The sequence below is a fragment of the Danio rerio genome, chromosome 9, assembly GCF_049306965.1.
Source record: "Danio rerio strain Tuebingen ecotype United States chromosome 9, GRCz12tu, whole genome shotgun sequence".
Taxonomy (NCBI): Eukaryota; Metazoa; Chordata; class Actinopteri; order Cypriniformes; family Danionidae; genus Danio; species Danio rerio.
The window spans coordinates 49263983-49282500 of NC_133184.1; the positions used below are offsets into that span (position 1 = coordinate 49263983).

Below are 18518 nucleotides of genomic sequence, written 5' to 3' on the forward strand. Positions count from 1 at the left end.
TAATGCTGGACAAAAAAATGCACACAAATAGTGATCTTCTATGACAATGCTTGACAAAAATTCCAATTCGCACATACAAAAAAATATAATGTAAAATAATACTGGAAAACCAGTATGCACACATCCATTGTGTAATATTTCAAATGTTCAAAAAAACCTGTATTTTCATGCTAAATGTTGGATATTGCAATTAAATTCTGGGCGAAATACATTAATAAAGTGTTATTGGGTATGAAATTGCTGGACAAAAACACAGATATGCATATAAAAAATTATAATGTATGATAATGCAGGACAAAACCAAAAACACAAAAATTATGATCTTGTATGAAAACTGGCGAGGCAGTGGCGCAGTAGATAGTGCTGTCGCCTCACAGCAAGAAGGTCGCTGGGTCGAACCTCGGCTCAGTTGGCGTTTCTGTGAGGAGTTTGCATGTTCTCCCTGCCTTCGCGTGGGTTTCCTCCGGGTGCTCCGGTTTCCCCCACAGTCCAAAGACATGCGGTACAGGTGAATTGGGTAGGCTAAATTGTCCGTAGTGTATGAGTGTGTGTGTGAATGTGTGTGTGGATGTTTCTCAGAGATGGATTGCGGCTGGAAGGGCATCTGCTGCGTAAAAAACTTGCTGGATAAGTTGGCGGTTCATTCTGCTGTGGCGACCCCGGATTAATAAAGGGACTAAGCTGGCAAGAAAATGAATGAATGAATGAATGTATGAAAATTCTTAACAAAAAAAAAATCATATAAATAAATTATAATGTATGATAGAACAAATATGGACAAATTTATTGTGCAATATTGGCACACATGAATGCAAAAATAAATAAATAAATAAATAAATAAAAATTAAATGAATAAAAAAAAAGAAATATATAAAACAAAATGTAAGCACTTTTATGATGTGGAATTTGTCTACATTTTATTGTCTTTTGGTATTTAAGTTGTATTGTTTACCTTTAAAGTAAAACAAAGCATACAGGTTTTTATTGTGGTCATTGTTATGTGTATAGTGATAGTGTTATGTGTATATATCCCCGTTGCGGTCCCTGTTATGTGTGTATGTTGTCTCACCTCTGGTTGGTATGACTAGTTTGCAGGGCAGTGCCAGTGGAGTGATGGAGTGCTGGTAGACCAGCGCAGACAGGCAGCCTGAACACACAACATCAAAACAAAATTGGGCTCAGATTTACGAGCAGAAATCAGAGGAGGGCATACTTCACATTACAGCCCTACTGAAGTGGTCAATCTTTGACGCCTGATATGACAAACCATAAATCCATGTTGCTGTCCAGTTGAAAGTTGGAAGACATGCAATACACGAGCTGTGTTTCTTTATTAAACCTTTGCTGGAAATATTTGACTATATTAGGGAAAACGAGCTCTGGCGGGACTTTGTTTGGGCATGAGAATAAACTACTTGCACCAGGTTGATGGCGGAAAGGAAACCTGCTATAATCAGCTTCTAAAATGTTCCTCCTTCAGCAATCAGATTTTATCAACACTAACAGGAAATGAGGACGGTTTGTTATTTCATATTAGGGCTATTTTAAAGCAAAAACTCACTTCTGGATAGCTACTTGCTTTCATGTTGTTCCAAAAACGCCATTAATGTCGACATTTGAAAGTGAATGAAAGGTAAACGTTGATCAGCTATAAAAGCACAACTGTTTATGCCTGTTTCCACTGTCAAAATGTCCCAAAAAGCGAACCGGACCATACCACTTTTTAGCAAAAACAGATTGAGGTAAAGTTGGTTTTATATTCAAAAATTTGTGAATATTGGAACAGTAAGAATTTGTGACGTGCATTATTGAAAGTTTTGGTTTGAAAGTATGCAAGTAAAACATCCTTAGCATTATTTAATTGACTGTGCACAATGTTGTATTTTGATAGTCACTGGCTTTTTATATGATTTCCCTATTTCGAATTTCCAAAGAAAACTTTTATGAACATACATATACACACACACACACACACACACACACACACACACACACACACACACACACACATATATATATATATATATATATATATATATATATATATATATATATACATATATACACACACACACACACACATATATATATATAAATATATACATATATACACACACACACATATATATATATATATATATATATATATATATATATATATATATATATATATTAAGGGTGTCACGATCCTCCAAATCCTCGATTCGATTACATTTTTGATTCTAAAGGCACGATTCGATTCGATTATGAATAATTAATTAATTAATGACCAAATTCATTATTTGTAGCCTACTGTTTAAACTACCAGACCTGCATGGTCTTTGTTTTACCCATAAACAAATCATACAGTAAATGAATAAAGGCAAGTTACACACATAATTACCACCTGTCAATCATTTTTTCTGCGGGACTCGTGAATAGGCAGTGATCTGTGTCGTTATAATGGCGTCGGTAAAAAAAGACGCACAACCAACAGGAACCAGCCAACAGTATCTGAGGTGTTCGCTAAAATGACTAAGTACAAGTGAGTGAAAGATTGAAGCAGTCCTCTGACTGCCTGGACTTGCTGTCTCGAGCGCAAGGCTGTATGTGTGTCTGTGTGGTCACGTGATGTGCGTTTTCAGAGGTAGAGAGGAAGGAGGGCTGCTCAGAAATGCTACACGCCACTGTGGATGTCAAATCGTTGTCGTTCTAAAATGCCATTTAAAAACAAAGACAGTGTAAACAGGGCCTGAGTGTGTACTTTTTGCGAGCGGATTTGCAACGGGGGCGGCCGGAGGATCGCGATGCCGGTGTTGTCTATCAGACGAACCGTACGTAATACGTACATAGCGGAGCTTGCAAAACTGTGTTTTTTTTTTTGTCGACAACACAAACGTTGTCAACATAACTAACTGGAAATCCATAATGCTTACACACCGGCGACTTCATTGAAAGAGGAGAGGGTTTAAGTTCTGTCGACGGGTCTCCTGCGTCTGCACAGTTTAACAAGCACTTCAACAAGCCTGTTTTTTTCCCGCTTGGCAAGCCAAACTGACATGACATGGGGGCGTGGCAGCATCGACGATTCTATATTTTGATTCGATAATCGAAATTGAGCATAAATTTTGATAGATTTCAATTAAAAATCGAAATCGTGACACCCCTAATATATATGTATATATATATATATATATATATATATATATATATATATATATATATATATATATATATATATATATATATATATATATATACATACACGCACACACACACACACATTTGATTCATTTTATTTGGAATGACTAATACTATTAGAACAACACAGCATCCAAATAATCGTTAGGAGCCCATAATGTTTCACAGTACAAGCAGCATGCAACCATTGATGATCTTTTGCGTGGCACTATTAGACACTCAATCCATTCTGCGTGCAGTATTAAGTAAATGGATTAAGGATAGAGATGGCATCGTCTTCTCCACACATGAAGACTGCCTATTATTGCAGATACAGAACAATACTTTGCAATTTGTTTAGAGTCCGGCAATTTGTAGTCCCCTCACACACAGTTTATGAATGTAATTTCCAACATTACTAGCCATTCACTATTTTCACTAGCCACACATTTGTTGTTTGGAAAATATATTTTATATGCATAAATTTGACTTTGACATGCTAAAATTACTTAATTTAGATGTTGTGTTGTCCACATGCCTTCTCATTCATTTCACTTTGTGTGTGTGGGGTTGTGTATGAGCTTGCTCAGTGTGCATGAGCAAATGGGTTGTGTCGCATTGCAATTAGTTTTTATTACACATGACTTTTTTAGGGCTTAAAAATTAAGAGTTTACCAAATTTATCTCTGATCACACCAAAAAGAAATAATCATTTATTTGCCACAAATTTTAAATGGTTTCAAACAAGCAATAATGATGTATTTATATAATTTTTTTTTAAATCTTGAGCTCTGGAAAGCAGCAGGACTCTGGGTGCACAAGCATTTTTGTCTATTCTATTTCAAAGAGAACTGATCGCACCAGTTGCACTTCCCCTACCCACGGTTGTTTCACGTAAGTTAACGGGAGCGCGCACGCTTTTTAACAGTCGCGCACATCACATCACCAGTGCGCGCGAGTGATCATACTCTCATAAGGTAATCACCTGCTTTTGCTCTCGCGAACACAGTTATTTTTGTCAGTCGTGCTGCTTCTCGATTCTAAGATCACATTTTGGACCACCCTTATTGTCGAACCCTGCTTTAAGAAAACTACATTGTAAAAAATGTTTTCCAACCAGCCAAAGTGGCTAGTGGAAGCAGCTGTCTTACCCACCAGAGCTGAAATCTGTGCGGGTGTTAATGTAAAGCCCTGAATGTAATTAAGCGGGTGGTAATGTAAAGCCCTGTATATGTGTGTGTGTATATAATCAATATAAGATTTTACCAGTGTGAAGGGAGTTTACTCACATGTGAGTTGTTTTACTATTTTAGTCAGCTTACTATTAACTATTTGGAACAAAACAACCGATCTATAGGTATAAAATCACTCCAAAACAACACCAGTGTGAATTTGTGATCTTGCTTGGACTATGCCTTTAAAAATAAACTGTGTTTCTTGGCATGACAAGCCTCTATAACATCCATGGGATCTTTTTTTAAAGATCCCATATGTTTTTTAAAAGAATTGTTAAAACTGTAGTAAAAAGCGTTGTAGCTACACATCAGATAAATTAAAAGTAGCCCTACAGGGATTATACAGAATTTCCTCTTGTTTCCATACAAAAACAAAAATAAATAATAAACAACAAAGTTTGGAAGGACAAAAGGACAAACAATTGGTGATGAATTTTTGGGTGAAATGTTTGTGTGAGATCCCGTTCAGTAACAAAACTGCAACTCCTGACAACACACAAATCCTTGCCAATTTCCCCCCACACCTGTTTTCACTCCCACTCATCACATTTTTCTTTGTCTTTTCTGCATTTCATAATAAACACACCCTCATGAAATGGTTACCATAACAGAATGTTAGAGCTCTTACGCAAGCCTGCCCAGCCCCTGAATTGTCATGTCTCCTTATTTGATGTGGAACGGGCCATATTGAAGAAGACAGAACTGTCCATTAAACAGACTGGGCCTCCGTGTAATGTGGTCCGCAGACAGTAAATTACAGAGAGGCCATCTTTGAGCTGTACTTAATAATCTCAGCTGCTTCCATGCTGGCGTTTTGGACTCGCAGATGTTCTGCAGCTTTCTGGGAGCAACACGGACAGCTTGATTTAAAGGATTCACATGTTAACCACACAAGCATTTGTTCTACATGCTTGACAGATTGGTCTTTCACATTAGTGAACATTCAACAAATCATTCTTATAACAAGTCATGAGAAACTTTGAGGCTTCGTAGGCAATATTGTGTGAACGAAAGGGAAAACTCATCAAAAGTTGTCCTGTTTTAGTTTCTTAAAAAATGTAATATGGTGTGTGTTAAAGGCGAAGTTAACTCAAAGAAAAATATTGTTAGCATTCACTCGTCTTTCACTTTTTCAAAACATATGTGAGTTTCTTCTGTTGAACACAAAAGAAGATATTTTGAAGAATGCTGGCACCCATTAACTTAGAATTGCATAGAATTGTTTTTCTTTACTATGTAAGTCAATGGGTACAAGCAACTATCATTCTTCAGAATATATTTTTTTGTGTTCAACAGAAGAAAGAAAGGTCATAAAGGTTTTTAATAAGTGAAGGGCGAGTGAATTTTTATTTTTGAGTGAACTATCCCTTTAAGACACCCACTGCTTTTATTATTAAAAAAAAAAAAAAGCCGAACTATTAAAAAATAATAATATTATTAACTTTTTAGTTAACTCGACTTCTGATACAGAATCGATATTGAGCAGAGAAAAAAACTGTTTGATGTTCTGCCACATGATGGCGACAGATACTGCAAATTAAGTCCTTAGGGGAGAAAAACAGCTGAACAAATCATAAAACAGGTAAGTGATATTCTAAGTCGATCTCTCTTTTGTATGTTATAGTGCTGTATGTATACCATAGTAATCTGATAGTGTTTGCTTTGCTTTGGCTTTTTTGTGGTTAATTATTGTAATATCCCAATTGCAATACTGAAATACTTGAAAATCTTTTTAGACTGATGGCATTTCCTGCCGTTTCAGTCTTATAATTTTAAAATGTCAGCAAAATCACATTTTATCAGCACTTTAGACATTATACTAGAGAATCATTCAAACACTAGCTCAGATGTAAGAAACAGGTTGTGTCCGAAAGCTTTATAATGATCCTTTTAAAGTGATTAAATCTATTTGTAAAGTCTAAATACATGTAAAACCTTTTTTTTTTTTTGTAATTTCTGTCAATTGTTTCTCATATTATACTTTAAAATGCACATTAACAAAGGGGAATGAAAACCCAGATAATGTTGTTTTTGTGCGTGTCTTTTTACATGCTAATAAGCTTCTGCTTCCCACCCACTTTTCAGAGAAGCATTTGATTTCTCTGGCGGCAACAATCAGACCATCTCGGACAAACACTGCTAAGTGGGCTTTAGAAAAGGTAGAAAATGCAAAAATTGAAAATGTCTGATTTACCAAAGTACGGCTCGTTGGGGCAGCCCTTCAGTCTCACACCCTTCGGACTCGTCTCAATTAGAAAATGCCTCACCAACTCATTAGTGACATCTCCAGCTGTAATGATAAAGAATATGAAGTCAAAATCTAAAGACTTTGGCCAAAAAAATAAATAAAAACATCATTTGATGAAGTGACCCAACTTGTAGTCTAACTTATAATGACCCAATTTGCTCAATATTCACATTATCTTAATTAAGTGACTTATAAATTAAGATAAAATAAGCACTTTAAATCCTTAAGAGCAGAAATATATACACTCACTGGCCACTTTATTAGGTACACCTTATTAAAACCGGGCTGGACCCTCTTTTGCCTTCAGAACTGCCTTAATCCCTTATGATTCAACAAGGTACTGGAAATATTCCTCAGAACTGTGAGTGAACTCATTGTCATTGTCCAGTCTGAGATGATTAGTGCTTTATGACATGGTGCGTTATCCTGCTGGAAGTAGCCATCAGAAGATGGGTACGCTGTGGTCATAAAGCATGGGTCTCAAACTCAATTCCTGGAGAGCCGCAGCTCTTCAACGTTTTGCAATCAAAGTGCACAAGACTTAAGCTGTGGTCACACTAGAGTTTGATAATGTGAAATTCTGTTGTGCAGCACTGCAAAAAGGGGCGGCAATAGACAAGATTATTAGGCATTAAAAAAGCGAGCAATTGCTACATGTTTTAAATTTCTGTCCAGAGAGGTCATGTTTTGATCCTCGGTTGGTCTCACAAAGTCAAGTGATGCGATATTGCAGGTCAGAGTTCACCAAGCTTGAACTTTGCACCGCAGCAACCTGCGAAACTTAACGCATGACCCTGCGTTTCTGGTCTGATGCATTCACGTGCGTATGAATGGAAGTCTACGGGAGGGAAAGCCCAGTGTGACCGCAGCTTAATAGAGACTATTAAGCAGGTGTGACTTTGAGGTGGTTGGAGCTAACATCTGCAGAGCTGTGGCCCTCTAGGAATTGAGTTTGAGACCACTGTCATAAAGGGATAGACATGGTTAGCAATAATAGTCAGGTAGGCTGTGGTGTTGACACAACGCTCAATTGAAACTAATCTGCCCAAAGTGTGCCAAGGAAATATCCCCCACACCCTTACACCATCTCCACCAGCTTGAATCGTTGATACAAGGCAGGATGGATCCATGCTTTCATGTTGTCGATGCCAAATTCTGACCCTACCATCCGAATGTTGCAGCAGAAATCAAGACTCATCAGATCAGGCAAAATTTTTCCTGTATTCTGTTGTCCAATTTTGCTGAGCCTGTACCAGTTGTAGCCTCAGTTTCCTGATCTGTTGCTGTAGCCCATCTGCCTCAAGGTTCGACATGTTGTGCATTCAGAGATGCTCTTCTGCATACCTCTGATCTGTCAGTTGGACAGGTGTACCTAATAAAGTGGCCAGTGAGTGAAGATACTATGACAAGTCTAAGTTTCGTCATTTATTATTATTTATTTTATTTTATTAAATAGTTTTGAGTCCTTGAAATTAAATGTTTGTAGGAAAGCGTCTGGTGCATACAGAGAGGACATAGGAAAGAGTGTGTATCCTACAGGTGGTTTGTCAAGCGCACTGCATAATGTTTTCCCAGCAAGATGATGTGTTTATAAGAATGGAAAAAGAGCGTGTCTCTGACAGGTGGTTTGTCTCAAAATTGCACAATATATATTTGAATCAAAGCAATATTTCATGCGTTTCTCTAATGTTTATTTTGGTAACACTTTATTTTGATGATCCATTTGAGTATTAGTAGACTGTCTGCCTAATATCCGTTCATACTGCACCTTCAACAGACATTTAACTGACTATAAGAAACACTAACCCCAACCTAACAGTCTACTTATATTCTAATGAGAATTAGTTGGCATGTAGATGCAATGTAACTTATATTCCACAAACAGCTCATCAAAATAAAATGTGACCTTTAATTTTCATTGTGTTATATTGACAAGAAAAATTATTTGGAAGTGAACGTAAGAGACATCTTTTTAAATGAACTGCAATAACAGCACAGAGTTCATTTTGATCAAACTTAATCTGCCAACTGTGAAAAGACCCTAAAACAAATCTCTAAATGAGTAAACAATTCTATCTAGTGTCCTTTTTTCATAATATCTGGCCACAAAATGCCATAAATGACTAATCAGAATCAATAATTCAGAAATGCTGCAATAATATTTAGCAAATGATATGAGTAGGTGTTTTAAAACCTCTGGCTGGAAGCGGAGGCTTTCCACTGTCCTTTGTTTTGTAATGAAACACTGTAAGCCTTTAAGTGTGTGTTGTTGGTTTTGTATGCAAGGCTTATGATCAGATCTCCTAACTGAAAGAGATTTGGGGAATGCTTTTCTGCATTAGCAGCATACTGAGAGGAAGCACATGACATACCTTTCTTTGTAGGTTGAGTGGTTGGAGGTGGTGAAGCCACTTTCATAGCCAAGCCGTAGGCTCCTCTGAATGAATGACTGTCCCGAATCACAAAGGCCCCAGGATCTTGATCCTTCAGCATGTTAATCGCTGAAGTCCAGAGTAGGAAAAAAAACACAGACAATGTTTGTACCAGAAAATAAGCTGCTTTGTTTTTGTTTTTTTTGTTTGTTTGTTTGTTTGTTTTTGATACTAGTAAATATTTCAAACTTAGAAAACAGGAATATTTATATATTCCTGTCATATATATATATATATATATATATATATATATATATATATATATATATATATATATATATATATATATATATATTATACTATATTATGTATATATACATAATAATATATTATTATGTCATATATATATATATATATATATATATATATATATATATATATATATATATATATATATATATATATATATATATATATATATATATATATTTAATACTGGATGCTACACAAAATTATATTGTGCATATACATTAGTTTAGTCAGTACTTAAGCCAGATTTGGAGCTAATCTAACAAAATAAAGTACAATAACGATCCTAAAATGAGTACACCCAAATTATGTTAGGGAGAAATATTAAACATAAAATTTTAAAAAGAGGGAAAAATCAAGAAAAGCAAAAAATGAAAAAATTTAAATAAATAAATAAATAAATAAATAAATAAGTTTAAAATTTAAAACTTTTTTTTCAAGAAAAATATCCAAATTCTAATTTTTGTTTGTGCCCCTTCAGTACTCAACTATATGGGTGGATGATTTGTTTCAGTTTGAGGAAAATAAGGATTTAATCACTTATTTTATCACAAACCTCAGTTATATTTGCGATTTTTTTTTTAATATGTCATAATTTTAAAGATTATGGGCCCTATCATACTCATGGCGCAATGCAGCGCAAGGTGCAACGCAATTGTTGTTTGCTAGTTTCAGCTTGGCTCAAGAGTCGTTTTGACGTTTTGCGCCACGATGTTTAAATAGCAAATGCATTTGCCTATTTTAATAGGCATTCTGGTCTAGAAAAGGAGGCGTGTTGAGGTGTATTGCTGGCGCGTTGCTATTTTGAGAAACTATAATAGACTGTTAAACAGACCAGAACAAAGCCAGTCTATTATTAAGTGCAGAGCGCGTTTGTTGTGTGCCTCACTTTGTAGGGTGTACAGCAATACGCAAATATCTTTACATATAAAAAAGAATTAAATGCTAAGGATACATATAGGATATAATAAGAACATATATAGGATATAAATATAAAGGGTTAAAATATTACAAAACATTATTTTCTAGCCTACATAAATATAAAAACCATATACTTTCATGCCTTCTTCATCTAAGGGAGGCTTTTTCGGTTTATTCATAATAAAGTGTATAAAGTTATTATTATTAGCAGTATTATTTATTATATCAATATTTATATTTTTATTAAAAACAAGCTTAGATTTGTCCACCTGTCAGGTTTTAGACCATATGGGGCAAAGAATGTGTATTAGGATATAACTTCGTTATCATTGTTCATTTATTCGTTTGCTGGAAATTAGAACTGAATTTAGAAATAGTTTTGAAACAAATCTGTGCTTAAATTAAATTAATTATGTATAGGCTGATACTTTATACTTAGGCTAATAATTGTACAATGCCAAATTGGTTGACATTGCCCAATGCTAGTATAGTAAGCACTAGGGTTGGGTACCGAAACCCGGTGCCATTATTGCACCGACAGCTTTGTAACCGGTATGTACCGGATGAAATCAGCATATTGATTTCGGTGCCACTGGTGCTGCGACAAGGACGTAAGAAGCATCAAAGGTGCAAAGGCACACTTAGGTACAAGTTGTCATCATCTCTAAACATTTAATTCTAAACTACTTTGAGGGATATGGACAGTGTCAGCGACGTCAGGCGTTTTTTCTTGTTGCTTAGGGAACGGACGCATGCAACGCACGCAGTACAGAGCATTCGGTGGGCGAGAGCGACTCTCTTCAGATCAATACGCATGATTGCATTCATCAAATTTGCTTAAACTAAGCATTCTAAATCGTATTTTACAAGCAAGGATTCTGACACAGCAACTTGTGCACTTGCTCTCCCTGCCAGTGACGATGCTGCTCGCATTAACTAAGTTCCCCGCATTCGTCAGAGGTTGGCACCCAAACTGACAGGGGTATTAGCGATTTTAACACTTTTACTATAGGAAGTGCTCAACTATGCACAGACCATTATTAATCAGAAATCTAGAGTACATAGTTTTACATTAGGAAACGCAGTATTGAATTTACAAACATTCTGCAAGTACCAAAGAACAGATGTAACATTGATCAAATTCAAGTCATATTCAACTTGTTTAGTTTTGCCTTAATTCATTTTTGATTGCCGCCTCAACACATGATTTATTTACAACACATTTTTAAACATAATAGTTAAACTAACTCATTTCAAATATCTACTTTATTTTACCCAGTCAGTGCATAACATTTTACTAGTTATTTTGCAAGACAATTGTATTCAGACACAGTGCCTTTAAGTATTTTATAGTCTTTTATTAAGATTAAAGTGTAATTTAAAGACTTAAAGTTGAAATAATAAGTCAAAGTATTTTGTAACTGATTTGTTTTGTATATCAAAAAATATACAGTAAATATTTCTTGAGGCTAATAATACTGACCTTAATTATTTTTTTATTAAAAACTGCTTTTATTCAAGTAATAAACAATAAGAAATAGGACTTATTATGACTTAACGAATTATTAGTTTTTTTAGGAAACACTGAAAATTTTCAGAAACATTATTTTAAATGAATAGGAGGGCAAAATAAATTGACTTCAACTGTAGGCCTATCTGTTTAAGTTTAAAGGTGCATAAATGTGTCTTTATGTACTTGAATGTTAGAAATGTCTTATCCTACACCAGTACAAAGTTACTTGACAAATAAATTAACAAGGAAGATTATTTTGAGTTTAAGTTATTTAATTATCTTGTTTATGAAGACTGCAGAGTGATGCATGAAAAAAATTACTACCAGTAATTTTAAATATATTTAAAATTTTTAGTATATTTTAAATATAGGTTACTTCCAGTACTTTATTTTAAGTATTTTGTGATATATGTTAAAATGTGCCAACCAAAAATATAAGTGGCCCATGCCCGCAAATGACCAAAAGTAATGTATTAATGCAATTCAGATACATAAAATATGAATTGATGTTTAGTTTAAACTTTATTATATTGTTCTATTAAAATTATTTTTTAAAAGATTGTCAAATAAAATATTTTTCTAGAGTCATAATTTTGTGGCTTAAAAGTATCTGTTCAGGCACCTTTTTGGCACCGGTACCGTTTTAAAAGTATCGATTTAGCACCGGTATCGAAATAAACCCAAACGATACCCAACCCTAGTAAGCATTCTGACAAAAAATATAAGAAGTATTTTCGTTGCATCAAAAAGTGTGGTAATGATAACCAGTAGTGCTTAAAATGTCAGTTGATTCTCGTACAACTGCACATTGGTCCACTTTTCGAGAAAAAAAAGAACCACCACTTTTAATAGGCTGACTACAGGCCTGCAACATCAATTAATTTCTAAGATGATAACCTGTGTTTGTATATATTTATCATTTACAACATGAAGATGTGACAGTAAACTGCAAACAAATTGCTGCAAATTACCCTGCAGTTTTACACACAGAGATAAGAAGTGAGCAAAGAAAAAAAGAGGTTTATTTTTATCGTTAAGACAAGCTAATGAAACAACGATGTTTGCTGTGTTTAACTAAGCACATGTGTCGAGTGCAGCGTGATGTCACTGCATGTGTTTGCGTTTAAAAAGAGGTCTCCAACGCAGATGATCTAATCCAATAAGAGCACGAAGGAGAACCAGATGTGCAGACCAGCAGCGATTGACCTCATATATGGTGGCAGGAGACATATTTGACTCTTTATGGGAGTTATGAGCCTCCATTTGGGGGTCTAAATATAGGTAAATTAACCCTGCAACATATATATTGGACAGCGCCCTTACCTTGGTCTCTCGAGATATCTGGTTTATACCAGAATTTGGACGTGTCCTGGACAAACTTCACGTTCATTCTGGTTTCTGGACTTCCATCTGGGAAATGAAAAATACGTTTTATTTAGCAGTCCATCAGCTGTAATGTAGGATTAGTTCAGGATGTATATGCTACCTAATGCATGTCTTTTTAAAACTAAATTGACGTGCACACAACTGTTCAGGTTCATCTGTATTAGGGCTACCATCATTCTTAATAAATTACAGTCAGTAACTCCGACAATAAGCACAAGGCTTCTGGAGATTAACCAGAGACTATAAGTATTGTCAAACAGTTTTGTAATAACTGCTTAAAAAGGCTATATTTTAATAATATAATTGAAAAACCCAATCTATTAAATGATAATAACATTAACAACAACAATAATAATAATGTACATAATGCAAATACAATATTTATGTCATTTATAACAAGTAAATTATTTACATTTCATTATGTATTTATTTATTTATTTATTTATTTATTTATTTATTAGCAAGGGGTTTCTTTTTATTTTCTTTTATGCTCACCAAGGCTGCATTTTCGATACAGTTAAACCAGTAATATTTAGATTTTTTTGCGCAATCATTTATTATTATTATTATGATTATTATTATGATTATAATTATTATTATTATTATTATTACTATTACTACTATATAAGACTAAATCATAAAAAAATGATAAAGTTAAACCAATAATATTAAGATTTTATGCAATCATTTATTATTATTATTAAGGGTGTAATGATACGTGTATTCATATTGAACCGTTCGGAATGAGACTTTCGGTTCAGTAGGTATTACAAACCGAACGATTCAGACTAATATCTAAAAAGATCAAAAAGAATAAGTGCAATATTTTATGCAATATATTTTATGCAATACATTTGGGAGTGCAGAAAATTGATGTCGTATGACCAGTTTCCACAGCAAAATGTCGCGCCACGTGCTCGGAATTAATCAAAAACGGCTCATAATTTTTGCTTTGTGTAATTTTTTGAACTGTTCACCTCAGCTGTAATTTGATAAGTGACTTCTTTAAAATGAGACCCAGCTAAAATGTATGCACCAAAGCATTTGATTGAAAGTTTGGCAATCATTTAACATGAAGTCATTTTCATATCAATGTTCAAAGAGTGGGGAAGACAGTTAAAAGGTTAATTTCAAACTCATTTTGATTCTGCTTTTTCTTATGGTGGGTCCACACCAAACGCAGAGCACCATGTCTCGCTTGAATTTTCCACTTAGTTGAAATATTTGACCTTGAGTAATAGACGCAACTGAGTCGAGTTCTGCTTTATCGCAGAAAACGTGCCATGCATCCCAAATCATGTATGCCGCTCAGCAGAAACTTGTTTGCGCATTTGTCTGTAATCTATGCTCGTAAATTCTTACTTTCACTTTTGGTGTGAACCAGACATTAGACTTACCACACATGTTGAGTTTGGAGAAATCGGGGAGTGTGTGGAAGAAATGAACACTCGGAGTGCTGCCGCCACTGGACACCGGTGAGGACATCTTCCCATTGAGCGTCCCATAGGACAGGCCACCATTGGTGCGGTCACTGCTGGACATGCGTCTCTTTTCGGGCAACTGAGGTTGGAAAGCAGGACTCCCCTGTCTGAATCCCGCTCCCTCGATGTATCCTGCTGGAGAAACTGGGAAAGACGGTGTAGATGGCGGCTGGTATCCTGAAGAGCTGCTTTGGCGTGACAGAGCTCCGTGTCGCTCTTCTGGAGTGGTGTAACCGCTGTACATCGGATGCCTATCCAGGCTGGGGCTACCCTGTGTTAGGGAAGGGTGGCGTCCTAGTACAGGACTACCCTGACTGGGATGACTAAGCGAGGACTGTCTGCTTAGGACCGGGCTGCCTTGGTTGGGTAGGGTAATGGACTGCTGTCTACTCAACACTGGACTGCTTTGGTTTGCTTGATTCAGGGATGCCTGTCGGTTGAGGACTGGACTGCTCTGGACAGCTTGTCCCATTGGCTGCCTGCTGAGAATTGGACTACTCTGAATCCCCTGGGTGACAGGATACTGTCTGCTCAGTATGGGACTGCTTTGTGTACCCTGGGACACCATAGTGTGTCTTCCTTGCACTGGACTACCAGCAATTCCAGGCACATGACCATTAGCTGGAGCCTGCTGTCGCCCAAGTATGGGACCATCCTGATTTGCTAATCTGTGTTGAAAGTTGGGAACGGACGCCATGTCAGAAAGGATGGTGTGGTGTCTTGTCCCAGGACTTCCAGAAAGTGGCTGGATGGTGGTGGTATTATTTTGCATGGCCTCTGCTGGAGAAGGGCTGATGTAGCTACCCAACATGGAGGTTGGGTAGGGGGGTGGTGGTGGTTGGTATGGGATTTCGGAGGGCTGGAAATGGAAAATGTCGACAGCAGCCTGGGATAAAGAATTCATCCCGACCCCGCTGTCAGCCAATGTGCTTTCACTAAAAGAACACAGAAACAAACAAATAAAATGTTTATGAAAATATATATATACAGTTGAAGTCAGAATTATTTTAATAAAGGCATTTAGGGCATACCTCTCAACCCTCCTGTTTTTCCCGGGATTCTCCCATATTTTACAGTTCTATTCCGCTTTCATGCCATAAAGTTTTTTTCCCGTATTTCTCCCTTATTTCCAATCTGTCTATGAAGGGTGGCAATAAACTTTAAAGAGCCGATTCTCCCTATACGCAACCCATACTGCCCCTTGCTCTTAAATGAGTCTGTTCTGTGCTTTTGTTTTATTTAGGCATGAAAACACTTTGAAATAAATATAAAAACGGTGGGATTCCCCTCCTTTTCATTACAGGCAAGGCAAGGCAAGGTAAGGTAAACTTTATTTATAGAGCACAATTTTACACAACCGTGGTTGATCCAAAGTGCTTTACAATAAAATAAACTAGACAATAAAACAAAACAAAAAAATGGTATTAAAAATAAATAGAAATATATTTAAAAGTAATACTAAAATACAAATAATAAAAAATAACATGCATGCATCACTCAATGGCAAGAGAGTAAAAATAAGTCTTTAAGTTAGATTTAAAAGCATCCAAAGAAGGAGAGATTCTGATGTTTGGAGGGAGACTGTTCCAGAGCCTTGGGGCCGCAACACTGAAAGCTTGATCACCTTTTGACTTGCAGCGAGACCGTGGGACAGACAAAAGAAACTGGTCACAGGATCTGAACGGTCTACAAGCTGCATATGGCCTAATAAGCTCACTGACATAGGCCGGGGCAGAATTGTGCAAAGCTTTATAAGTGAAAAGAAGAATTTTAAAATCAACTCTGTATTTTATAGGTAGCCAATGCAATGAGGCGAGACAGGGGAGATATGATCTCTTTTCTTGGTGCCGTCACCCCTCCTATGCAATCCTCAAAACATCCTCAAGTCATATAGCGGTGCGTGACAGTCAGCTGACCCACTCCACAATGATAAACAGACTCTGTTTCCCAAACGGATTCTGTAAACGCAATTTGAATCAGAGTGAAAGTCTGGGTTTTGGGTGCGTGTTTGAACAGTCATATACACATAATTATTAATAATACCATCTAAAGATGTTGATCTTGGTGGGGTAACTAATTTTGTCCTAAATGAGCAGAAAAAGTTCGGAGAGCAATCGAATGTTTTAATTTGAACGTTAGATGTGTGCATTTTCTAAAATAAATAACCTCTGTTATTTAATGTAATCAAACAAAAAATCCATATAAATGAGAGATTCATTTGTTGCTCTTTAATAAGAATGTGTAAGTAATACAGTGAATAAAAAGATTAATGAGATTTGATAACTTGGTTCTATTTCTTTATAATAGCTATTTATTTTAATAAGCTGACCTTTTTTTTTAATGTATTTGATGCTAATATAATTTTTTTCTCTTTTGTAACTAATAATAATAAAACATATTAGTAACAGTTTAACTGTTTATTTACAATGAAACAGCTCCAGATTAACAGATTTAGTAATTTGAGGTTTTTGTAGGGGGCATATCCCTTATTTCCACATACCAGAGTTGACAGGTATGATTAGGGGCAGTTCAGAAATAGTTACAGGGGAACAAAACCCACGAGAGTGACACTTACACTGGATCTGGGTTCTGAATGGGGCTGCTGGAGGAAAGTGGAGCATTGTAAGCATGGGACGGTCCGGCAGGACGAGCTAAGCTGTCGCTGTCATATGTTGGAGATGCAGGTACTGCTGCTGCCTTCGCCACAGACTCCACATAACTACGAGGCTCTGGAGAAGAAAAAGAAAAAAGAAGAAAAAAAAGAAAAATAGCTGTGAGCACAAGAGTTTAGCAGAGTCAAACAAATTAATGAGCACATGTAAAACATGCCCTGATGATTTATAGTGCTTGAAATGGAAACTGATGAAAATGAGCAGGTTATGATACTCTATATTGATTTTTGAGGGTGTAAACACAAGGAAACTGGACCGAGAGGAAACACTCCTTTACACGCACATACTGTACATTTTAACGGATAGTTCACCTATGATTTAAATTTAAAATAGTCACATTAACCTTTCACCAGAAATTTCACATAATGAAAAATCTATCATTATGTACTCACCTGTTTCAAACCTTTATGGGTTTCTTTCTTCTGTTAAACAAAAGAAGATATTTCAAAGAAATCCTGTAACCATTGACTTTAGTATTAGATCTTTAGTATTTGTTTTTTCTACTATGAAAGTCACAGGTTTTCAACATTCATTTATCCATTTTCTTTTTGGCTTAGTCCCTTTATTAATCTGGGAACCACCAATTTATCCAGCATATGTTTTACACAGCGGATGCCCTTCCAGCTGCAACCCACCACTGGGAAACATCCATCCATACACACTCATTCACACACATACACTACGGACAATTTAGCTTAATTAAACTGTACCACGTTTTTTTTTTTTTTTGGACTATGTAAACATGGGGAGAACATGCAAACTCCACATAAAAATGTCAACTGAGCCCAGCCAGGGCTTGAACCAGTGACCTTCTTGCTGTGAGGCAATCGTGCAACCCATTGTGCCACCGTTCTGCCCAGGTTTTCAACATACTTTAAAATATCTTCTTTTGTTTTTAACAAAATAAATAAACTCATAAAGCTTTATAACCACTTAAGGGAGAGTAAAGGGTCGTTAACCTTTATTATTTGTGTAAATTTTTTTATAGAGACACTAGATCTAAACCTGAATTGGGAACTTTACTAAAGTCAAAGATTAAATGTAGTTTATCTTGTTGAGAAATAAAAAAAATAAAAAATAAATAAAAAACAAATGCAGAAGACGTTGATGTGAAAGATGACAAAAAGCTGTTTAGATGTACTGTTAAATCTAGTACATTCTTACCTTCCTCATCCTCACTCTCTGTTTATCCGACAGCAGCAAAAAATAAATAAATAAATAA

General features: G+C 35.8%; 1 protein-coding gene across 50 annotated transcripts in view; it reads right to left on the bottom strand.

The window, feature by feature from the left end:
* Window positions 1-18518, bottom strand: part of tns1b (tensin 1b) — a 488173-nt gene that overhangs the window by 15599 nt on the left and 454056 nt on the right. For 27 of the 50 annotated variants that reach the window (XM_073913184.1, XM_021479035.3, XM_068223676.2 and 24 more), the window contains 6 exons: window positions 17200-17353; window positions 14541-15559; window positions 13081-13167; window positions 9015-9143; window positions 6589-6684; window positions 1070-1147 (listed from right to left, as the gene is read on the bottom strand). In XM_073913184.1, the coding sequence (XP_073769285.1) occupies window positions 1070-1147; window positions 6589-6684; window positions 9015-9143; window positions 13081-13167; window positions 14541-15559; window positions 17200-17353 (1563 nt within the window). Of the gene's footprint in view, window positions 1-1069; window positions 1148-6588; window positions 6685-9014; window positions 9144-13080; window positions 13168-14540; window positions 15560-17199; window positions 17354-18460; window positions 18479-18518 lie in introns of all 50 variants that reach the window. The other 23 variants (XM_073913181.1, XM_073913177.1, XM_073913174.1 and 20 more) reach the window with 1 other exon arrangement.